The 25,922-nt window shown below is 33.8% G+C and overlaps 1 protein-coding gene across 1 annotated transcript in view; it reads right to left on the bottom strand.

Moving 5' to 3' along the window:
* Positions 1-25,922, bottom strand: part of RSRC1 (arginine and serine rich coiled-coil 1) — a 349,802-nt gene that overhangs the window by 179,777 nt on the left and 144,103 nt on the right. The window contains exon 5 of the mRNA XM_010986358.3: positions 8,897-8,933. Within this exon, the coding sequence (XP_010984660.1) occupies positions 8,897-8,933 (37 nt within the window). The remainder of the gene's footprint in view (positions 1-8,896; positions 8,934-25,922) is intronic.

The following is a 25,922-nucleotide window of genomic DNA, read 5'->3' as shown; positions in this document are numbered from 1 at the left end:
TAGTTATCTAAAGTAGTGACTTAAGGATACAAGATTTTATATGCTAAGCATACAAAGATTTTTCTTTCTAGAATCATGTATTTTAAGCTAGAAAGAGCCTTAGCAATCTTCTAGTTTATACTCCTTACTTTGCATATGACCAAACTGAATCCTCTAAAGGCTAAGCACAAGTGCTTAGAGCCAGTTCACCCAATCCCAATCCTAACCCAGTTCTTTTCCAGCACTCTGCTACCTTTTCAAAGAAACAAAACAAAACAAACAAAAACCCCCACAACACTAAGGAAAAGTAATTTTTTCCTGGGCAGTAATATTCATAGGGGCTCAGTTAAGAAAACTCCATCTAGCCAGATCATGGAAGAAGTCACTAATGATTTCTACTGTAAACTCAAGCCTTCACATCCAGTTTTGCCCACTCAGGGAGCACAAAGAACTTTAAAAATAAACTGAATCTCTCTGACCTTTAAAAAAAAAAATTGTGACAACATTCCCAAGCAATATATCAATGGTTTTTTTTTTCAATTTCGAAACAATTCAATAACTGCTTACTGACTATTTGCAAGAGTAGGTGCTGAGGGGACAAAGGTGAATATTCACTCAAAACGTACAGTCAACCAGGAAATAAATTATAGTATATGACATGGTAAATAGTAAAGATTGAAGACAGTAATAAATATCTCACAGTCGTGTCAAAATATCAATTAAAAAATGCTAGTCTATAATAAACCTGAAACGTATTTAAAGATGTCTCTTGTTCCTTTTCTAATCTAATTTTCTTTACTTGTTTTTTGTAAATATCAAATAAGATTTTCTTTAATAAAGTAACTCATTTCTTTTTCTATTGATAACTGTAAATTTCATAAGCCTGTTCTTTCATATACTAGAATCAAGGTAATCAAAAATGAAAATAAAACTATATCTGCACTGACTCCTTAAAATGCAAATTTTAGAGTCCTCAAACTTCCCTAATGAATGTGTTAAATAAAGTGGTTAATAGTATTAACTTTCAATATTTTGACAGATTTCCAGCAAAAAAAACCAGATTTATGTGTGTATATATGCATACTGTATCAAGCACTGAACAAATAAAAAATGCAAGTTGTAAAACATCATATATAGTATGATTCTATTTTATAAATAAACAAAATGCTAAGTAATATATGCATATGTACATCTGGGAATAGAGCAAAGTACAGAAGGAAGGGCACTAAACTATTAACACTGGATTAGTGGCAGATAGAAGAAGATATATATTTTTTCCTTTATATAACTATCAGTTTTGACCCATTACAATAAACATGTAATACTTTATAACACTGGATTACTGGCAGATAGAAGAAGATATATATTTTTTCCTTTATATAACTATCAGTTTTGGCCCATTACAATAAACATGTAATACTTTATACCTTTTAAAAGTATATAATAAATTTTTTAAAGGGAGAGGATGTGAGCAAATAAAGGACAAATTTTTCTCACAGCTCACTGTGAGTATATTAGAACTGAAATACTGTTTTTAGCAATCTGAAGTTACTTACATAACTGAAACAGTTAAGATATTTTTCTTTCTCTATTATATAAATGATATACCTGTAGAAAGTCTCATGCTTATACAAATTTTCACACACTATTTCAACACCCTATAAATAGGGAGAAAATGAAAGAAGTGAAACAGAGAGGCTGTGTGCATTGCTGGAGCTCACACAGTAAAATCCTGACTCCTCCTGCTATGCTCTTATAAAAATAAACAGGCTGGGTATGTTAAGTTAAATACAGATGCTGTGGATCTGTGACAAATGGTAATGACTGTGACCAAAGATACCACTGTGGCAAAGGCATTCTCCATCTTAACTCCTAATGCATTGATTGGAAAAATAAAAAACAAACTTTTTACCTTTGCTACTAGCTCTCTCTATGCAGTTATAGACCTTAAATCCTGAGAAAAGCATGAAATAATTACCAGGTACCTTGTGGGGTTCTCTGCAACAAAGCAGAACCTATGGTGTCCTGAACTAGAATATGAGAAAAAAATTGGAATACAATATTAAGTTACTCTGGTGGTTTCGAGAAGGCCTGACTTTCAGACTCTTGAATAATGGGAAGGGGAAGTTATTTAATACACTTAGAATATTTAGTTTTACTTTGTAAAGCTTTAATAAGCACATGTGCACAAAAGTCAAAAAATAAATTTTATCTAGATTAAGCATAAATCTGAGACTATTAGTAATATCATGATATAGTCATTTTTTAAAGCTAACTGGCCACCATTTTCTACTAAGAACACTGTTTCTTAAAAATGCAACAGACAGATCACTCTTTGGAAGAGAGGGGATGGAGAAAGGGTAGAAAAAGGACCCAAGTTTATGCTGTTTGGATGATGAGGTAATATTTATTAATCATTTACTGCAGAAGCAATTTTTAATAAACTTTTAACTGATCAAAATGTGTCAGAAAATTGGATCACTGACAAGCTACTGTTTCTGTCTGAAATGTGAGCCGGTCCCCAGATTTAAGACCTGTTAAACTGCCTAAGAAATCATGGCAGTAATATGACATTAACATTTAATCCACATTAAATGTATTTTAATTTGCACACATTCACAGGACACACTTGTTTGTTAAAAGGAAAGAGAAAAAAAGTATGGAATTGATCTTCTAGAAGGAAGAAAAAATTCATGCTATTTTAACTCACGATTGCAGAAGTGTCTATTTTAATATGCACATTTACCCTAAACCTCAAATATATATTGGCTTAAGTGAAAAAAAATCAAAATGCGGGGAGGAGAGGGATCTATTACAGTGAAGTCATTAAATAGTATATGAAGTAATAAATATTTTTCATCAGTGTTTAATAAATATATACAATATACGAGTAACAGCAGTGCATTTTGAGATAACTATGTTCTCAAACTCATTTAGACAAATGTCAAAAACATTTTTTGCCAGTGTGGGGAGGGCTATGTGTATCTGCTGCTCAATTCTGTTGTGAACCTGAAACTGCTCTAAAAGAATAAAGTCTATTTAAAAAACACACACATTTTTTCAGAACACAGTGGGGAAATATTAAAATAAGACAGATATTTTAAAATGCAACAAACAAAAGACTAATGACTTTAGAATAGGGTTCATAACCTCTGCTTGAATCCTCAAAAGTATGACAATAATACATTAATTGTGTCTATGCTTGTGTTATATAAAATTATTAGTCTGTGAACTGAAATACAGAGGTTTTACTTGCAAGTTCTATGTAAAATAGCCTAAAGCAGAGAGGAAAGGGCTTTTATTATAATGTCGTATTATTATTGATGAGTACGTAATAGCAATGGGTCAGCCTACATTTCTGGCAAGCAGCGACTACATTCTACAAACCACTGATGGGCTAAACAAGCTATTAATGACAGTTGCTTTTCAATACTAAAAACGGTCAGACTGTGTTGCCTGACCACAAGGACAAGTAGGTCATCACTCTCAAATGTTATACAATATAAGAAACATAAATGAGACCTCTGTGGGGAGAAAAAACCCACAGGTATGGCTCCAGAGTTCTTTTGCTATTCAACTATTAATAGAAAGCAAATCCCACTTAAAGTTGTAAATACTTGTTACTCTTTTTACTAAAAGATTTATCATCACTTATTTAACTTCCCACCTTATGCTGAACAAAGTATTATTAGTCCTAGTGTCCAGATCCAGCTCTGAAATATACAACTTAATATTCAGAACCAAAATAAGGGAAAAAAAATTAGCCCTCTGTTTCTCTTGCAGAGTAAGATGATGAATTTTTTTGGCTCTGAAGTAACCTGTGGAGTGTCTGTCTCTCTGGATTTATGAATGCCCAACCAATCATTCATAGGTTGTAGAATCAGACTCAATGAGTATATGGAGGAAACATCTAGATTTTTCATCAGATGCAGAGGGCTTAATTCATTGGACACATGTCTTTCAAGTCAATGTCTTTCAATGGACTTCTTTTTCTGGTGGTCGCTGGACCAGCAGCATCAGCCTCACTTGGGAGCTTGCTAAATGCAGAAACTCATCCCACCCCAGATCCAGAGTTTAAACAACATCCCCAGGAGATTCATATGCACATTAAAGATGGTGAAGCACTGACCTAGATCATGTCTCCCCACCCCAACCCACCCCCAGTTATCTGACTTTTCAGAAAAGAGAACAAGGGAAGTTTTAGAAATACATACTGATCAGGATAATTCACTACATTCCCTGCCAAAGGGGGCATGGCACAGCAGTCCTTCTTTCAAGCCAGAAACAAGCCACGAAACTATTTTGACCTAAAAAAGGTGACAATTTTTCATATAGCCCAACCTAATATATTCAGATCTCAATTCTTCTCCCAAGAGGAAAGGGTAGCATTATTTTTAGTTTACTAATAAAACAGTAATAGCTGTATTGTAATCAAATGGCAAGGTTCTATCTCTTGTACATTTTCATAATGTAAAAATAAAAATGCATGTTAATATCACCTACCTGACTGTATTAAAAACACTCTAAAAAGTAAACATTTTGATTCCCATTCAGTAGTTCAATAAGGGCTACTACTCACTATATTATCCAGAATTTTTAAACGTAAGATGGGAGAAAAATATGGAGTCAGCTACCTTTGATGTTACAGACAACTTAGAGTCACTTTTCCACACCTTAGGACACTGTTAATAAAAAAAAGTTAGAAGTAACATCACCACCTAATAACCACCCACCTCTACCCCTTTAACCCTATTGCGTTAACAGACATACACTGGGGTCACACTGGAAGGTCTTTAATTTGTATGTAATTCTTCATCAAACAAAAAGTATTATTTCCTTAAGGTCATTATGAAATCTAAGCACAACATTATAAGCAATGTTTTCACTCATTTTCTCTAAGTCTTTAAATGGATATGGACACTGAACTCTGGAGATGTTCTGTATTCAATTCAGCTGACTATTCAGCAGGATTCCCACAGGAAGACTCCTTAGGATTCAAGGTCTACTCAACATTGATTTCCACCATTTTCTATTATGCATTTCTCTTTTGAGGTAAAAATTTCCATAGACCGCTCCACACTCCTAACAGTAGTTGTAAATTGAATACATAATTGACGTACAAACAAAAATCATCCCCAGAAAAACAAAGTACAACACTAAAATAGAAAGCAATTCATCCCCAGAAAAATTAGCCAGAAACAATCAACTTTGTGAATTATTCTAGCAAAACAAGGCCGATGAAAAAAATGGCAATGCCTCAAGGAAAAAAACCCTAATTATCTGTAAGGGTAAAAAAATAAGGGTGGTACCAGAGATATCAAGAGCAGAATAATATTTAAAGAATGCCAAGGAAAAAAAGCCAAAGATTTTATGTCCAGTCAAGCTGCCATTCAAGTGGCAAGACTCCAGAAAACAGCTTGGAATGTGCAAGATCCTAGGGATTACTGCACACAGGAGCCTTTCCTGAGTAATATACTAGTGGGTAAGTTTTATACAAACAGGAGGTAAGTGGGGAAATAAGAGCAAACAAACTGATGACAAATATTTACTATATTTAATTTGAGAATTGATTCTAAAAGGAGGTAACAGCATGGACGGAAGAACAGTATGCATACATTTCACATTCTAACAAGAAGCAAGAACACAGCAAGATTAAACAGGAGGAAAAAGGAAGAAAGGGAAAGAATAACAGGAGCAACTTCTATAATGAAGGTAATAGGTGGGAGTCAAAGGATGCCATTTAAAAGGTTAAATAGGATTAAGGGGGATTAAAAGCATTGTAAAGGGTATAAATACAAAGGTAACCACTAGAACAAAAGCACAAACCTTCCTAAGTTTCATCCTCATAATTATAATAGCTCTTCAGAGACAATTCTCTATAATGTTCTGCACATCTTTCAACAGCCATCAGCCTTTGTGCAGAACTATCTTTTCAAAGATGTTTTGTATAGCAGTCTTGGAAGAGAGACAGAATCTTCCCCTAGGTCAGAAGGCAGTTTTGTTACCTAACTAGGATAATAAAAATAATGTTTTCCTCTTGGGCAAGTTTGGGCAGATTTTCTAACAGCTCCTTAAAGAACTCTTAAATCTGGAGCCCCTCAGCTATGACACAAAACCCCTGGGTATGCAGCATCACCCTATGGGACTTGAGGATCAAGGGGAACCTATACAACCATGAAGTATATGCTACTTTTTGTGCTGTTAGTAAGAAAATGCTTTCTCTCTGACCCAGGCAATCTTGTGTCTTCTGCCAGCATCTGTGAAAGGCTGGCAGGCATGCAACTGGGGCTAAAATCTCAGACCCTTAATAAAGAAAACACAGCTAAACAGAGAAAGAAACACAGTAAATATAATGATACATACAGTAACTATGGAGTGATTTCCAGGACATACTGCTAAGTGAGCAATACAAAAAAGTATATACAGTATGCTTTTATAAGAAAGTGGAAATAGGACTACATACACATATGCATGTACCTATATATATATACACATATATTCTTAATTTTACAAAAAGCACAGGAAGGGTAACTCGAGACAGGAGAAAGCAGGTGTGGGTATATGGAGAAAAGAATCATCAATGGATGATGGGCGCCAACCTTCAAATGTTCTGTCTAGAATTTTAAACAGACATAGGCTTTATGGATAGTAGACAAGTTTGTGAGAAGAAAAATAAAATGTCTTGGGGAGAATATTATAAGAAATTTAAACTAAGAATGGCATGCTGCACAGTTCCCAGGAAGAGCTGGTAACATAGAAGGAAACGAATGATGGGACAAAGATTGTGACAAATAAATGAAATCAGCCTTTGACAAGGTTCCAGGGAGTCCACCTATCTTTACTCGGGTTACAGATAACTGAATACCAAGAAGAGCCCATAAACAGTATAAAGACAGTGCAACTGTGTCTGTGTCTTTGTGGCAAGTATAACATAATGCTTATGTCATTTTCCTTAACTGACTTAAATTTATACTGAATATTATTAGTGTACAACACAATATATATGTATATATATTTGATATTATGTATTGATGCATTCACATTATTGTTAATAGTTCAGTCAGTGGGTCAATTTTACAACGTCAAGTTATAGTGTCTTTTGAATAACTTAGATAAAATGCATTAAAATCATCTACTTCCACTACCTGTTATACAAGTCTTGGCTTTCTCATCCCTAAAATGTGTATCTTTAAAATATATTTGAGGTATATTACCCAGATTAAAATTGAAATATAACTTAGAGTCAAGAATAGAAAAGAATAATTAGCGAACAATTACTCCTAACTGCAATACAAGTGGTTATACTTCATCAAAGGGTTTTAAATATTTTTAGTTGAAGAATTCTTTCTTCAGATGAAATCTTATTTTAAAATTGAAAGTACATAAAATGACTAAAAGTCTAACTATTCTGGTTTAAGTGGGCCATGGAAGTCTGAGTGCCACCTGCTTTGTGGAGTCTTCCTGGCAGCCCAAGGCAGTTAGAAAAACCACTGCTGCATAAGATCACAAGTAGAGTATAAATGCATGAAATAGTCACTGAAAATAAGTTCACACTAGTAAGTGTAAAAATATGAAATTTAAACTAAAAAAGATCTAACTCATTTACTGATGAAAATAAACCAAATAAATATAAAGTCTTTTTACTAAATAATAGTTTACAAAACAAGTATAAAAGACAGCTCATTTTGGCACTATGTAACCTGTCCTTCCTTGTTATAAGGCCCCAAATGATTCTGGTATTAGACTTGCTACATTAATCTTTTTATTCTGATGCCCATATGTATGTCCTAAATAAATGAGCCACTATGAAGTGATAAACAGAAATTTGAGAAATAATTTCTAATAATGAAAATAACAATGTTATTTACTTACATCTGACCTGGACAAATACATGTAGCTGAATTTTTCTAACTAGGTTCTTATATTCTGTTTTTTAATAATTAGTCTGTAATTTTTACGGTCATTTGATCATTTTTCAAAAGTCTAGATTTCCTCAGTTTCCTTTAGCCATTGACAGGAAAACCAAAAATCCTTTCCAAACCAAAAACTACTATTAATAAAAATGAAGCTGTCCATTACCACTGTTTGCTATGTGGGAGCAGAACAAAAGCACATTAATAGTTAACAAAGCTACAATATGATATACGAATGGAGTCTCGCATTAAAAAAGTACTTAGATTGTATTTACAAAAGAATCTCTATCATTAATTATTCAACATTTGGATTTGACCAGAAACCAGAGCATGACTTTATAATGCTCTGTTTAAATGAACTACTTAATGTTATAACAAACACTCAGTGTGGTGAACTCAAGGAATTTTGGACCAGGTATAATATAACAGCTTTTCCAATTTTTTGATCAGTGGACAGATTTTAATGTTGTGCTTTAAAAATGTTTACTTAAACCAAAAATTTTGCATCTCAATTATTTTATATTCTAAAACTGAATGTATTTTAACCAAACCAATGCATTATTCATAAAGCAAAGACATCAGGAAAAACAAAGCTGTGCCTTCTTTCAAAGCCGTTAAATTGCTAAAACATACCATATTTATGCATGCAATATTTGATTGTGTTTTTCTTAAAACACAAGCTTGTTTTTGTCAGATCAAGATATGCCAAAAATTCTACACCAAACATTTTTGTTTATAATTAAAGCAATCATCAATCCAAGGATTGTCATCCATTTTATTTCATCTCTACATCAAAAAAAAAAAGTAATTTAAAAAAAATTTAATTCCCTTGAAATGATAAGATAAATGAAAATGTAAGTGCCTTCACATAATAACGGTAAGCTGACCCTTTGGGAAATGGTTGACTTTCTCAATACAAGGTATTCAAAGCTCATTCAAAAGTGTTCATTTAGAATGCAGATATCAAAGATGATGCAAATGTTCAAGAGAAAATTAGAACTTACCAGATGTTCTAATCCAGCTTTGATGTTTCCAGATTCCCTAAAATAGAAGAATAAAAGTTCTAAATAGTTGTTAAGCCCTTGTCTGCTGCAACTTATGTTTACCTCAAAAATATTTTATAAACTCGTAATTTTTTCATATATCTTTCTTGATATTCATAGTAACACTGTTTTTAAGGACAAAACAATTTCCTTAGGGAACAGATAATTTATTTACACCTAATAATAGTACTACCACTAAAATTGATATTCCATTAACAGAAAGAATGTTTCAGATTTTTCAGTCAGTGGAAAGAAATCAAGTATATTATTATCTTATTACTTGCATACTGTCTTCATTTTACATTAGTTTTTTCATTAGATTTTATGTTTTTTCAACATTTATTATGAAAATGTTCAAACATACAGATTGTATCCACCATGTAGAATCTACAATTGCCATTTTAGTATATTTGCTTTATCAAATATCCATCCATTCATGGTTACATTTTTATATAAAGATTATGCACAAAAAGAATGTTTGTGAGCACAATGGCTAAATAACTAAATCTTAAATTTTTTCCTGCCATTAATTTATTAACTTAGTGCCCACTACAAATCAGGAACTAAGACTTCTGTAATATTAAAAACCAGAATATCACCAATGGAAACACAAACATAAAATATCATGATATACATTAAGTATTTAATTTCTTGTTTTTCACTTTAAAAAAGACTGCTGATAAAACTAAAAATACAAGTAACTGTACACGTAGCAAAGATAACTTAAATACACATTTGGCAAAATATGGCAAATACTTCGGTATTTTTGCTGATTTCAGTCAATGAAAATTAGAGACAAATGGACTTTGACTTTTCTCACTCTGACCAAGTAGTATTTTAATTCCATCATAAATGCCACGCCTTATTTGTTTTAACATAAAATTATACTTCTACCACTCTGCAGGAAATAATTATAAAACATCCAACAGCAGTATTTTTGCATTCATTATGTTTAATCTTTTCCCCACACCTTTCTTTCTCTGAAGGGGCCTCAATTTTATTCCTTTTCTCTTTATTTTGTCTCCAATTCTTTTTTGGGGGGGGGGCAAAAATCTACTTACTGCTGTTTCATTTGTCTTGCTATACAATCTTTTCAAATTTCCCTATCTTTTCCCTTTGGATCTACTGCTTGAAAACTATTCTCATGGTTTCCAACCTTTGCTCCCAACTGCCCAGTCTGGTATCTTGGGAATAAATTCCAGTGTCTACTGATTAGCACTCATCTTTAGCCATTCTCCTCTGCTTTCTACTTCTGGCAATCTTAGTAATACTATATATTCAACGTTTAAAATTTTAAGGATTTCTGAAACTCATTCTCTGGATGCAGTCCTAAATGACAAATGATAGAAATAAATTGCAACAAGGTGTCAGAGAAGGCCAATAGCTACATAAATAATTATTTAAACTGTATTATTATACAATTAATGCATGTATTGGAGCTGGAAGTAAAATGAATCTTTAACGTTTTCACAAGGTCATGCTCATACAGCCATTTGTGCAATTTAAAATTTAAATAAAAAGAATAATATATCTGACAGTGTAAGATATGTATACGTGTGTGTATACACATTGCAATAAAATTAAATCGTCCTCCCATCACTGACTCCCAGGTCTCAATCACTGATATTAGCTATGTGTTTGTTCTTCTAAAATAGTCTATGCTCTGTGTGTATGCTTGTGTGTGTATCTGTGTGTGTCTCTTCTTCTGTTGTTGTTGTTTTTTTTAACCCAGACAGAAGCATACTACACACACTGTTTTCTACCTTCACTTGGCAATCTACCTTGGAGTTTATACCATATAATACACATCTATTTCATTTCTCCCCCATGGCTACATTGTCATGTAATGGTTCTTAATAGAAAATAATGTTGCAATATAAAAGAACAAAAATGCTAAGACTCAAAATACACAAGTCCATAATTTATTATCTGAAACCACTGAGGCTAGACATGCTTCATCAGAATATTCTGGATTTTAAGAAAGGTAGTAAGGTACATATAATGTATGTCATAAAACACTGATAGCAAGGCTTGAAGAAGCATCTCATCATCATACATATTAATAATTCAGAAAGAAACATGAATGTCCACCTAAAGTGGGATAAACAAAGACTATAAATAGACTCATTTCAGGATAGGTTTTGCTATTAACTGACTTTGCCACAAACTTAGGGAAAACCTCCCAATTTTCTGAGCTATTTGCATTTTGGAATCAGAGATAAGAAACTATTATTTAAAGAAAAAAAAAGAAAGAAAGAAAAGGTTGGTTTGGCTATACTTCCAAGTGATTCTTTAAATAAAGTGATTTTAGGAAACTTGCATTTTGAATGTAATGCCTGAAAGAAAACCAGACATAATCCTTGACACATGCCCTTTCCTTCACTACCAAATATAAACAAATGTAACCAACCACAGGGTTTTGGCTATGCAACATCCTTTATTATCATTTAGATTTAACAACTTCTTTCTATCTTCACAGCTGTATCATTATTTTAGGCCATTATCCATTCTCTCCCTGATTTCTGCAAAGCTTCTCAATGGGTCCCAATGACCCCTGCCTTGCCCCATGTCAATTCATCTCCATAATACATCAAGATCTTTCTAAAATGTAAGCTTGATCATGTCAATTCCCTTCTTAAAATCCATGATATCCCGCTACACTCCAATTTACTAATTCCCCGTTATCTTGCCAAAGTTATATCACATGGAAAGTGACAGCACAGCCATAAAAAAAACTACGTAACAACCTTGCTTCAATCATCACTGAGCCACTCACTCTCTCTCCCTGAGATGTTGCTTTTCTCCGAACCTCCTCCAACTCTCCTCATCTCTCTAAAGAACGAAAACATTCTTCAGGAGTCAACCTAAACTATACTTTCACTGAGGAAAACTCTTCCTCACAAATGAAGTAATGAACTCTTTCCCATGTGTTCACATCACAAAGTTCCCACACTTTATTATAAATACCTATTTACTTTCCCATTGACAACCACTAAAATGAAAACTCCTTGAGAACATGGACATGGACTGCATCTTTCTAATTTTTATACCCCAGCATCCAATACGGTGTCTGAATCAGAGTATGTATTCAACTAATAAGAGTCTAACATGTAACCATCACCAAGACAAGCCTGGATGGAGAGTCAGTAGCAACCATCTCAGGTTTCTGAGTGGTCCTACCCAGCCCAATACCACTCAAAGAATCAAGGCAACTACAAAAGTGAGTAGCGATTTGGAAGAACAGTACTGGGAGTTGGGTGCATGTGTGTGGTAGATGGTTGCTTTGCTTTGTTTTGGTTTGTGTTGTTTTTGGAATTGTAGGATAACACAATGGAAAAAGTGGTTGACTGTGTCCAGAGTAGAACAATTAACCTCGAGAAGCACAAGCCAGAGCTTAGATTTTCACCCCTCTTCTTAGATTAAAATTACTAGCTAAGGCAGCTGAATGTTGCAAAGAAATAAAAGAGACACATGAGGAAAGTATTAAGACCTCTGAGGTGTGCAGGCACAAGAACAGAAAAACAACAAAGAAAGCAAGCTCATCCAGAGAAAACAGAATAGATTGAACAAGAATATAATGTAAGTATAATAACATATTCAAAGATAAGGGAAGATTTTTAGATATTAAATATGAAAAAAGTTATGAAAAAGAATCAATATGATCATGAGTATTAGAAATACAATAGTTTGAAGTAAAGAATTCAGAGCATGAATTGAAAGCACAACAGCTACAGACCGAGAATGAATTAGTAAGCTGGAACACTGGGTAGAACAACTCTCCCAGAAGGCACAGGAAAGGGATGAAAAGACAGAATAAACAAGAGATAAAATTAAGAACAGGAGTAGAATTGTAAACACCTATATAATAGGAATCATAGAAGGAAAGCAAAGACAAAATAAAAGAAGAAATATTTGAATAAATAATGGCCAAAATTTCCTAGATATAGAAATACTCACATCTTAGATTGCAAGGGTACATAGAGCACTGAACTGTATAGTTAAAGGAAAATCCACAGCAAAGCATAATATAAAGGTCATTAAGACTATTACAGATCAAGAGAAAAGGCAAAGTTTCTAGAAAGAAAAAGCACAATCCTCCATAAAGGAAGAATAACACTGACACCAGACTTTGCGACACTATGCTAAACAATGGAGTATTAACTTCCAAGAGAAAGTGTTTTTAAGAAAAAAGACTGTGACCCTAGAATTTATATACAGCAAATAAACTAGTATTTAAAGGAAAAATAAAGAAAATTTTAAACTACAAGGTCTCAGGATATTCACCATACAAAGACATTATTTGAAACAAGTTCTGAGGAATGTAATGCAGTAAGAAGAGAAATAAATCCAGGAAGAAGCAACAACATAAAGCAAGTAAAGGCTGGCATAGAACATAGTAATTATTGTAGTCTAAGTAATCAATGACTTAAAAGAAAACTAAAGAAAGGTCACTCATAACAATCCAGAATTAAACTGCCAGTGAAGATTCTTAGTTTGGGTAACAAACAAATCCAGCAATGTGTGATTCACAAGAGACTCATAAAACAAAAGGATTCAGAAAGGTTTTCAAAAAAGAGATAGTAAAAGATAAAGCCAGGCAAACATGAACCAAAATAAAGCTGAGGTGGTGACTTTAATGACAAAATATATTTAAGCCACTGTCCCTCCAAGATATATATACATATTTTGATAGGTATATATTTTTATGTATATAAACATGAAGGAAAGCCATTCTATTGTAGTAAAAGATAACAGGTCAAGAAATTTTCATTTGTATCTAGAAGGTTTGCAAATTTGTAAAGCTTAATATGTATCATAAATTGGGGACATCAAAGTTTCAAGGTTTCATGAAAAACAGTTTTCTTTAGTCTTACTTTGGGTAGAAAGACAAGGAAGGGTGGCCATCTCAAAACAACACAGATAAAGCATCATGAGTACATAAATACTACATGGGACAGCATGACGTATAGTCCTGGTTCTAGAAGCAAAACAGCTCATCTCAAATTTAAGCTCGAGTACAAAATAGTTGAATGAGCTTGGGTAATAATCCAACTTCTCTGAAGCTCAGATCATTCACCTATGATGTGAAGAAGATTTTGTAATACTTGCTTTACCTAGCACATAAGGTTGCTGTGTAAAAATAAGCATGATAATGTATATGAAAGTACACTCTAAATTGTAATGTGCTATAGAAATCTGTTATTATGGTGGATACTTAAATACAAAAGTCTTAAAAGTGGTTCCAGAAGTCTTAATGAGTTTTTTTAAAATAGAGGCAAAATTCAAGGCATCGACAGAAGGATCTTGCAACAAATGGTATAAAGCCTGTCCTCTTTAGTGGTGTCTCTTGGGTTGTCCCTGTCATGACTTCATCAATATTTGTGCAACTCCTTTTGCCCTGTGCTGAAAGCAGACTTAATTCAATTATAGGTCTCAAAACTGATAAAATGGTCCTGAAGTGGAAAATGGGAAGAGATTATTGGCAAATGAATAAAGATTTGTATCGAACTAACACACAAGAGTACAGCAGGTCTTTTTTTAATCATTCCCTGTCTTAAATCTTCTGGGAACCATGAGTTTCCCTTTCCCTCATGCAGCACATCGATTTCTGAATTAGACTGCAATATTAAATAATTAATATACTTGCCATGATTGATGTTTTGCATTAGTTGAATATTAGGTTATCAATCAAAATCCACTTGGTTTAATGTAATAATATTGAAAAAGTGTCACGGGCTGTTCATCCAATTTGTAGTTGAGGCAGCACAGATAGTAATGTTGGCATAACACAAGGCTCTGAAGCAGGAAATGCAGTGGCTCAACATGTATGAGGTAGACAATTTGAAACTAACTGGGAAATGGCTGAGACTGTCCTAAATAAACCTAGTGGCACCTGTCAGTGTCAATGTGAGGTCTCCTTCCAGCAGGAAGATGCCAGGAATCAATCATATTATGTCAGGCAAGGAAAAAAAATTAATATAAAGATACCGATTTACCTTTGTGGCAAACAGATATTATTTTGCCAAAGGAAGCAGGCTCTAAATCCAGAAGCTGTTGCTACTATAAAGCTTATTTCCTCTGAAGAAATTTCTAAACAAATAGACTAAGATTTTTTTAGATCTGGTCTTACTACGAAGGGATCAACTTTCTTTTTTTTAAACATGAGAACAAATTACACCAAAGTAATCATTCAGGTTTTATAACGGTCTAAGGGAATCAGGTCAAAGAGCCACAATTAATAATGATATTTATTTTGACAAAACAGCTTTCCTTCTGATGATGGCATTCCCCTTTACTCTCAATATTATGTATCAAAACTGTCAAACTATTAGCTTAGAAAAAAATTTGTAATTACTTTCCTCTCCTAGTAAAAGCAAATTTTTCCCATCACATTTTATTAAATCAATCTAAAATCTATTATGGATTTACTTACAAAAGTAATATTTTATAACAAATTATAAACAAAAGACATCCAAAAGAAAAGTGACTTTTTGGGTGGGGAGCAGAAAAGTAACAAAATGAATATAAACCAAAACCATTTCATAAAGCAAGCCAAAAATCCACTGAGTGTTTAGTTACAGAATAGAAGCCATAATGCATGTAACTATATGAAGTAGCATTAAAATCTGATTTCACTGACCATGAAATAAAAGATTAAATATATTTATAATCAGTAATGTGTATGTATTAGCCCATATAAAATGTGCACACATACAGTAATCATGAAAAACAGAGTAACTCTTAAAGAAAAATTTTACAGGTTTCTTTTTGTCATGAACTAAGCATGTTATTCACTTTTAAAAGATTACTATGCTGCAGTTTTCTACAGCTATAAGAGCTATAAGATCATAGTTAATTTTGTACTTTCTTTCATACAGCAAAAATCTATATGAGCTGGGGCTTTTTTATAATGGCAGAATTTTTAAAAGAGTTCTAAGTTACAAAAATACCTAAAATATCTCTTATCTCAAATAACAGCTGACAAATTTTTACACATACAAGACCTTGGTATGTACCAAATATTATTAATGAAAAATCTGGTAATATATAAATCTAAGAAAAACTTGGGTTCAAATTCCAAAGCTACTACTTGACTAAATAACTTTGTCAGGTTATGTATCTTCTCTAATTTGCCATTTTAAAATTCAAATCAAGATAAACAGCATACCTGCAGAAGTCACTTAATAAATACTGGCTCAATCTGACAGACTAAATAATGGACCAACTGACTGTATTTCACTTTCAAAATCAAGAAATATCTTTATAGATGTTAGCTTTTTAAACTACATTAAAATCTGTTTCAACTGTTAATACCTATAAACAAACATCAGTCTACTTTTCAACTAACAGACATACTAAGAGCTTGGCCCAATTTCTAGCAACCAATAAAAATACCATGTATATCCTAACATAAGCATATTCTTCTATCCTGATCTCGTTGAAAGGAGATAAAATTAAAAAGTGTGTTGAACAAATGAGATGCTGAGTGAAAAAAGCAATGTTCCAAAGGCACACATGGACTGTGTGAGCAAGTAGGCAAAAAGAATCCAGGGTGTTAGAAGCTGGGATAATTATTAACTACGAGGGAAGAGAGGGATAAGAATTGAGACTTTGCATAAGGAATTTTTCCAGATGTGGTGATAATCTATTTCTCAATCTGCATAGTTGTTATAGTTACATTTATGTTGTGATAATAAAGAAACCTAACACTTAAAAAATTTTTTTAAATTAAAAAGTTTTTCGAAAAAAGTGAGCAAAAATAATTTCTCAGTCACCTAATTTTTTCTTTAACATTTAAACCCCAATAACAAAAATACAGAATATCACCACTAAGTTCCAAAAAGGTCTTCCTTAGAATTCTCAGTTTCAACTTAACAGGTCTGGTTAGAATTCTCAGCATTCTTCTGATTGGAAAATATCCTGCAGATTAGTGGCTCTAAGTATATATTTTTAGGTTACCACAGTTCAGAATAGTAGTTTTCAAATGTTCGTATTTTACAAGTAGCTATTGATCTGACTGATTATTATCTACAATAAATTCTGCTCTAGAACTTATAAATTATTTGCAAAGGCAAATATACTATGGTTAATGAATTTCATGTGTACTATTCTCTTTTTAAGACTCTTTAATTAGTTTTACAAATATTAGTGAGCATCCATTACATAAGGACAAGTTTAAATTAAACACACTAAACAGCTGAGGACATATGATACAATTTGAGCTTATTCTAGTAGGGAGCTGAACACTAAAGTTGGTATGTATCAGTTAAGTTATTTACAGTCATGTAGGTAAACAGGTTCTGAAGTTCACAGAAAAGGTCCACAAGGGAAAGAAAAGGGATTTCAGTATTTTCAAGTTATGCTCTATTAGATAACAGTCTCAGATGAAGAAAAATGGAGACTTCATCACCAGTAGATGTTATCTAAGAGAACTGCTAAAGGAAGTGATTCAGACTATGGGAAATTATACCAGACTTGGAACATCAAGAATGAAGGAAAAGCAACAGAAATATATTTATTGAGCACCCTCATACCTAGGCTCCATGATAAATCCAGAGTGGATAATAAAAACAATAACAAAAACATAAACAAGTATCATCAACAAAAAGTACAAGTACTAAGATATGGTATCTATGCCTTCGATGTTTAAACTGTATTGTCAAACCAGGACAAATACATGAAATAGTTAATGTCCAAGCCAGGCTGGGAAAATGCACATGAACATGCTAGTTATCTGCTATTTCCCACATGCAGGACTAAGTTTCATAATCAATGACAATCCTTTTTCCCAGTGAGGCCAAATGCAGCTCAAGAATCTTTCTCAATACTGTGCTCTAAGGAGCCATTGCCAGTCATGTAGAGTTAGCAGGTGAGATGCAACTCATTCGCCACCACCCCCTTTAATCCATATTCTTGACCTAGTTCAAGAGAAGTTCAGGAAAAGGAGAAACTGCCATATGTGTTAGGGTGGTTGGGAAATATTTCAAAGAGGAGGGGTAATTTTAGCTGGATCCTGAAGGATTGATTGCATCTGAGCAGAGTGGGTAAGCGAAAAAGAAGAGGCAGGAAGAGCAAGCTCAAAGGTCCCACATGACCTGCTAGAGGTCAGTAAGGAAAGTAGCCTGCCCAGAGTAAATGCATTAGAAGGTCACATTTCTTTTAAATTATTTTAAATAATTTTTATTATGTAAGTTTTCTGGGCTGTCATGTACAACTGTGCATGTTGTTCATTATGTGGGAGAAAAAAGAAAGAAAAAACTAATGCGTCAGTAGAAGATAAAAGTTACATGCCATAGCCACGCAGTGTATCCTGGTGTGGTACTGCATCCACAGGAAGAGGGGACGTCTTTTTCTAGTATGCACAAAAGGTGCCATATGGACTAGCAGCCCTGCAAATAACAAGTGCTTATTATAGAAAAATTCAAAATCACATCTGGTTCTAATGAAGAAGAAAATGAAAATCACCTGAAATTCCAACAGCCACAGATAATACCTCAACATGTTTTAGTTTTTCCCTCCATTCTTATGAATACACACTAATACACTTACTTTCTTATAAATATGGAATCATTGATTTCTGTTATGTACGTAGCTTAAGTTTTTTCACTACTTATTTATATATAATAACCAGATTCTCAGGTGTCAATAAATATATTTACATACAATATTTTTACTGTTTACATATTATTCTGTCCATAGATGTTCAATAGGTTAACATATCCATTATTGTGGGACATTAGAGTTGTTTCTAATTTCTTATTCTAAATAAAACTAGATGTAAAAAAGAGAGTAACTAATTATTAAATTTAAAAATGATTAATGAATTTTATGTTATGTTTATTACATTTGGAAGACTGGGGTTATATAATTTTCAAATGGGGAAGTAAGCCAGTATATTTTGTCTCCAGTACTTAAACTTAAATAATTTAAATTTCTATATTTCTCATATTTACATAAATATATGTTTGTACTTAAATATAAATATTATCATTTATAATATTTAAATACAATTACATATACATTTCTACTTTGAAGGAAGTCCATTATTATAAAGTAATATTCTAACAGCTTCCTAAAAGCAGTATCTACCTATATGTAATTTAGTCAACGATTCCAAGTAGAAGATAACAAATACATATAATTATTCTATTAATGTCTTCAGCTGCTAAAACTGAGAGAAAATGCAACAAGTGTATATTTTTCCTGAGAAAAGCAACCTTTCAATAACTCAGAAATTGATTATTCAATTATTGTCTTTTGATGCTTTTCCTTTCCCTCTGATGTTCTCCTTTGTAACTACACTGATAATCTAAAAGAAAACAAAAAACTAAGGTGTCATTTTAATCTGGTAAGCACCTAACAGTGTTAGAAAATAAAACTATTACACTAAAATTCTTCCTTTGCTTAGTGAATCAAAATAAACTCCTCAGTTTATAATTCAGGATTCTTCTCAAACTATTTGCCATTTCCTAAAGACCTCTTCGCAATTCTCAGCAGTTAAACTTTGCTCATATTATCTAAATGAACTGATCTTCTTAGATATTCCACGTCTGAGGAAATACTAAAGAGTATATGCCAAGCACTGTAGTATATGCTCTACACCAGTTAGCTCATTTAATCCTTAAAACTTCATTATAAAGAGATACAAGTATTATCCCTACTTTCGAGATGAGATAACTGAGGCTTAGAGAGATTAAGTAGATCACACAGTACACCCCTCAGCTATTAAAAGGCAGATGTGAAACCAGGCAGCCCACGTTCATTGCCCAAATTTTAGTCAAGAGAGAATTTATCACTGTCAGTCTCTAAAAACAGTAACTTTAACAATGAAACAAGATTTTACAGTATTCTACTCTTTAACTGGAACCATGAGTAGGAAAGAAGCTGCAAAGCAGAGAAGATTTAAGTAAAAAAAGGACACTGACCCTTGATAGGCTAATATATACCAGGCGCTGAGCCTGGTCATTTACCCTTATTATCACTGAATTCTCACAATATTCAAGAAAAGAAAAATCTGTATAAACAGCTAACAAACATTCAGGGAGATATTATGGTGCACATATCTGCAAGATAAAACTAAATGGCATTTTTCAGCTAGCAAACAAGTGAAGATTAAAACAAATGATCATGTTTCTAGTGTTGGCAAAGGTGCAGGGAAACAGACCGCCTCATATGCTACCTGTGAGAGCAGAAAATAATACAAATTTGCCAAAAGACAGTATGAAAATATTTGAGATTCTCAATAATACACAAACTATTTGACCTGGAGGTTCTACGTCTCTGGGCTTATCCCAGTGTTAGAGTTACAAGATATTAATCACTCCATTATATGTAATATAGAACAAACACTAACAACAAAAAACATGGAACAAACTAAAATAATGGCAAACTATGAAACAAAACATGATATCCATACAACAAAAAACCATACAGCCATTAAAAGTTGTGATGTAGTTCTATGTTTCCATGAAAATATTCTTATGGCATACTGAGTTTTTAAAAAGAGCCTATTACAGCACAGTATGTCAGAGTTGTTAAAAAGAAGTTTTATACATGGAATGTGTATAATGTGAGTACGTTTGTGTATCTACGTATAATTGAAAAGTTACAAACCAAAATGTTAACAGTATTTAACAGTGGGATTTTGAACAATTTTTATGTTCAACCTAATGCTTTGCTTATGTATTTCCTAAAATATCTTCCATGAAATCATATTACTGATGGTCTAATTTAAAAAAATTTTTTTTAATTCTCATAGCAGCTCCATGGAGTAGTACATTATCCTCATTTTGAAAACAACAGATATGCCTGGAGTAGAGATAGTTACTTATTTAAAGCAAGAAAGTAACACGCTAAGATGTCTAAAACTGCTCTAAATCCGAAGCTTATATTTTTTTCTTTTACAATAGAAATGTTACCTGCTGCATTAGAGAAAACAAGGCTAGGTCTGTACTCATCCCACACTTTTCCTATTCTCTATACCTTTGAAAAAGATTCTCATTATCTGTGTACATGCCTATTACCTTCAGTGTTCACTTTAAAGACTCAATGTACATTTTTGTTCATCTTTAAACTCTGTACAGTGTTTAATACTAATAGAATCTCTCTAAATTTGGTACATGAATACATGAGAAACAGTTGAATTAAATTTAATTAGAGAATGTGAAACTGGAATAGAGCTAATGGACACAGTTATGTCCATAATGCATAAGACAAACGGAAATGGTGAATCCTTCAATAACTGATCCATATTGGTTTAAGTTCTGCCACATTCCCTTCCTTCCCACTCTGACTATATTAGTTTTAGTTCCTATCACTTCACACCAAAATCCTTCCAACACTCTTCTCCCTAGCATCAATGTCTTCAAACCCCAAGTTCATGTCTCTGCCTGCTTTATAATCTACAATATGTGGTTAATAATTTTTTACTAGTATCCAAAATGTACCTCTTCTTAGACAAATCCATTATCACCTCCATGATTTTTTTTGCTCATGCATTTATCTAAAACAGTCTTCCTCTTCCTTGCTACATCTTCAAATTAGATAGATAGAGATAGATAGATAGATAGATAGATAGATAGATAGATAGATAGATAGACAGACAGACAGACAGACAGATAGTGCAAGAACCAAACTCTCACTACTTCTTTGTTCCTAATAATTTCCTATATCTCTAAACTTAGAGTCACTCCTTGGCATTCAATGGATAAGTCCTGGGAACTTTCAAGTATCCTAAGTTGTGAATGCAATAAGACATGTAAAGTGCTTAGCAGATTACTCTTAGCATATATTACTATTATCAACATCACCATTATTATGCAGACCCTTCATGAGCATTGATAAGAAAACAAAGACACTCTAGGATACAATGCTGAGCAGTCAGCTGGTCTCATTCACCAGCTAAGTGACATGACTCCTGCACATCGTCCTGAACATACTCCTTAACATCATGTCACATAAAAACTACAAATTCTCACATGCAACATGGGCCCCTTTTGAATAAACAGAATATTACACCTGTGGTTACCAAAGTCGATTGCATTGCCCTTACAGAAAATTCTCCATAGGCTAGCACTCACACATTCAGTACTTACTTTCTGTGCCTTCTCTGTATATATCCATTCCCCAGGGTAATTATTTGTTTAAATAAACCTTCTGCTTTGTTGCCACATGAAGCTTTTTGATAAGTATAGATCACTGGTGTGCGATATCAATCAAACTTTAACTTTCCCCAAACTATACAGTAAAGATAAACGTCTTTAGGTCTTGGGATATGGTTAACTAAAGCAATTTATTTACATATCACTAACATTAGCTAATGTTCACAAAATTAAAACTGGAAGACCAGAGAAGTAAACAGCCCAAGAAAATATTATAAATTATATGTCAGAATTCTAATTTCATGAGCATGTTTTTGGGAGGGCTATGAGGGTATGGAAGAGGTAGAAGCTGTGGGTAGTAAAGTCCAGGAAATACTTCATAGAAGTGATGCTTGAGGTTCCTTCAAATAGAGGCCATTTCAACCACAAGGGCTCTGGAATCAGCTCCTCCAGCTTCTTCAAGGACTGCATTCCTTCAATTATCTGTTCTCTTTCTCCCACCCTGTATTGCTACTGTAGAGCAATTACGGGTTGAGGTGGTAAGTTAGGACAGCAAATCAAAATGAAAGTAACACTCAAACCTTTATTCACCTGTAACAGTGCAACCAAGAGGCACAAATGAGGTTTGCTCCCTAATGTTCCACTTTTCCTACAAAGAATGGCATGGACAAAGGTCAGGTGGATGCCGGGGGAATCAGGGAGGATGGAGGGGAGAGGGGTTCATCTCACTGCTGAGGAGCCCGGAACAAAAGGCTTTCCACCTCTTAAGTACTGTACTAGTGAACCATGCGGAGGGAAAGGGGAAGGGATAGGAATAAAAACGTACAGAACCACAAGTGCAGAAAAGTGCCGTGGATCCCAAACAAGGAGGCCTCTGGAGGGAAGCACCTGGGCTAGAAATAAGAATGTTTTACGGTTGGTCTAAAAGATCACGCGTAGCTTTTGGGCCTGGAGCTGGACTTCTCAGCCACCATCCTACTTACTCTACTCTGGTTCCCTCAGTCAAACTTTTTGAAAAACTACACACACATTATGTCTCCTCATTCCTACCTCCTATGACATCCAGAATCTACTCTTGCTAAAGTCATCAATGGTTTCTCCATGTTACCAAATCCAAATGCCATTTTATCAGCCTTGTCTTTATACACTTCTTAGGAGCAGGTGATGCCGTCCAACACTCCCTCCCGCACACTCTCCTTACTTGTTTCCTATGATACTACATTGCTCAGGTTGTTCACGGTTTTTTCAAAAAATGACCCGAGTTTTTTGTAGGTTCATGTTACTTCTGCCTGCCATCAAAGGTTAGGGTCCCTCAAGGCTCAGTCGTAGACCCTCATCTCATGCTGTACCTTCTTCCCAATCCATCTTGCTCTCATGCACAGCATTAATAGCAACCTCTAGGTAAATGACAAAACAACAAACCACATAGTCTTCAGAAGCTCCAGATCCATTTACCATAAATAGCTGTCTACCTGATATCTCTATTTAGATGTCTCAAAAATAAAAAACCAAAAACAAAGACACATTCAATGGGTCCAAGACTGAACTCTTGAGCTTCTACTTCAAACTTGATTCTTTTCAGTATCTCCTATTTCAAAAAAGTCACATCATTCATCCTGTTGCTCAGGCCAAAAACCTGGAAATCAATCTATTTTTTTCTCTTTCCCTACATAGATAATTTACCACTAAGTCCACTGATTCTATCTGTTAAGTAACCAGAGAAACTATCTCTATCAATTGCCACCATCTTAGTCCAGCTACCATCTCTCTGGCCCAGTCTGTCTTAATTATTTTCCTCACTTCCACTTCTGTTTCCCTCCCATCCACCAACCCCAAAATAGAGTCTAATCAGGTAAAAATGGATCACATCATTCCCCTGCTCAAAATCCTTCAATGCCTTTCCACTGAAGCCATCACGACTTGGCCCTCCTGCCTACATCACTTAATCATGCAACTATTACTGAGCACAACCTTTGGGTCAAATTCTGTGCTAGGTATCAGGGGTACAATTATGAACAAAGCAGACTGCAAGAGTTGCAGGGAGCTTACAGACAGGTAGGAAACACATACAACTTACACACAAATAATTAGTAACTGTGACATGAATTCTGTTAAAAAGCACTGTGGAAAAAATAGTACCGAGTCTGTAAGACAGAATGACAGGAATACAAGATCTCATTTAGAAGGTCAGGGAATTCTTCCTTTATCTTATTTTGCTGGTACACTCACTCACTGTAGCTTTCTTCTTCACAGTCTATTTCTCATAGGGTTTTTAAGCTACCCAGCATCTGAATACTACTCCAGTTTAGGTGAGCTCTGAATCCAAAGTAATCCAAATATAGAAAGACAGGAATTATTCTAGGAACTCTGAATCAAGAGTAAATTAAAGACAAGAATGCAAAGATTATTCTAGGTGATAGTAGCAATGAGATTACAGGTTCAGCGGCCGCAGTGCCAGACGGTAGTGTCAGTGTCTGTACATCAAGTATACTGATACCAGAATACAGCCATCTTAACTCCTAATCATTTTCAAAACCTAGTTTTTCAGAGTTCCACTGATTACATAAGCTACCCAACAGTCCTACATAATCTGTGTTTATTTGTTTACTTTCAGTCTTTTCTAATAGAATCTAAGCTCAATGAGGAGTTTACATGTTGATAGGAGGGAATGGCATTTGTTAAGTCCTATAGGCCTGAAACAGCCTTGCATATAAGAAAGATTTTTGTTTTTTCTAGTTTATATAAAGTGAAAGTACAACAGAAGATTCTTCCAGGAGTTACTTTCTTACCATAAATGGTTTTATATTCACCTACATAAAATAAAAGATAACTTATTCAACTCATGGGCACTTTCTACCAAGTATTTACTAGTAGTTCTTACGGGCCAATAGAGAATTTAAAGAATTGTCAACTATTCTCTTGATCTGAAAGTCCAAATCAGGAGTCACGCAGAGGCCATATCCAGCCTTCTACCTGTTTTTATACAGTGCATGAGTCAAAATAATTTTTACATTCTTGAATAGTTGAAAAAAACCCAGTATTTTGTAACATGTGAAAATTACTAAAGTTCATATTTTAGTGGCAGTATTTAAAGCTTTGCTAGGACACAACCACACTCATTCTTGTACCTGTCTCTATGGCTGCTTTAGTGCTACAACAACAGTTAAGTTGCTGGGACAGAGATAATACGTGGCACTCTCACTGGTTTGCATTGCTGCTCAGAGCACAAAAATCAGTGATACAGTATAACTTAAGAGTTTCAAGGGCTTCATAAATTGCTGTAATGTAACATTTAATTTTTGTTTTAATACCAGTGTATACCAATGATGTCAAAACAAGAAAAGAAGAGAGGGGGACTTCAAACGACATGCTTGTAAGGCACAGTGGAGTATAGATTATTTTATAAGTTAAATGGCAATGTATTGTGTTTATTATACAATGACACTATAGCTTTGCTGAATGAATACAATATATGTTGGCGTTACCAAACTAAGCAGGCTTCACGATATTTCTAACACACAGGAAAGCAACAGTCAGAAAAAAAAAAAAATAGTAAATTTAAAATGGAGTATCTCATCACAGCAGAGTGTCTCCTAAAAGTAAAAAAATACAAATGAGTTTCTCAGTGGTGTATTTGTTAACCAATCAATGAAAGTCATTTAATAATGATGAGCTGATTAAATCGTATTTGACTGCAGCAGCCAATGGAATGTGTCTGGAGAAAATAAACTTGTTTAAAACTATTAGCCTTTCAGCAAAAACAGTTGCTTGAAAGTTGAGGACATGGGGAGTGTTATCAACAGTAAAACAAAAGGCAAATAATTTTGACTGGTTTTCCTTGGTTCATGATGAATCCACAGGTGTCAGTGATACTGTTCAATGTTGTT

The sequence above is a fragment of the Camelus dromedarius genome, chromosome 2 (assembly GCF_036321535.1).
Source record: "Camelus dromedarius isolate mCamDro1 chromosome 2, mCamDro1.pat, whole genome shotgun sequence".
Classification (NCBI taxonomy): Eukaryota; Metazoa; Chordata; class Mammalia; order Artiodactyla; family Camelidae; genus Camelus; species Camelus dromedarius.
This window is presented reverse-complemented; position numbering and strand designations above follow the sequence as displayed.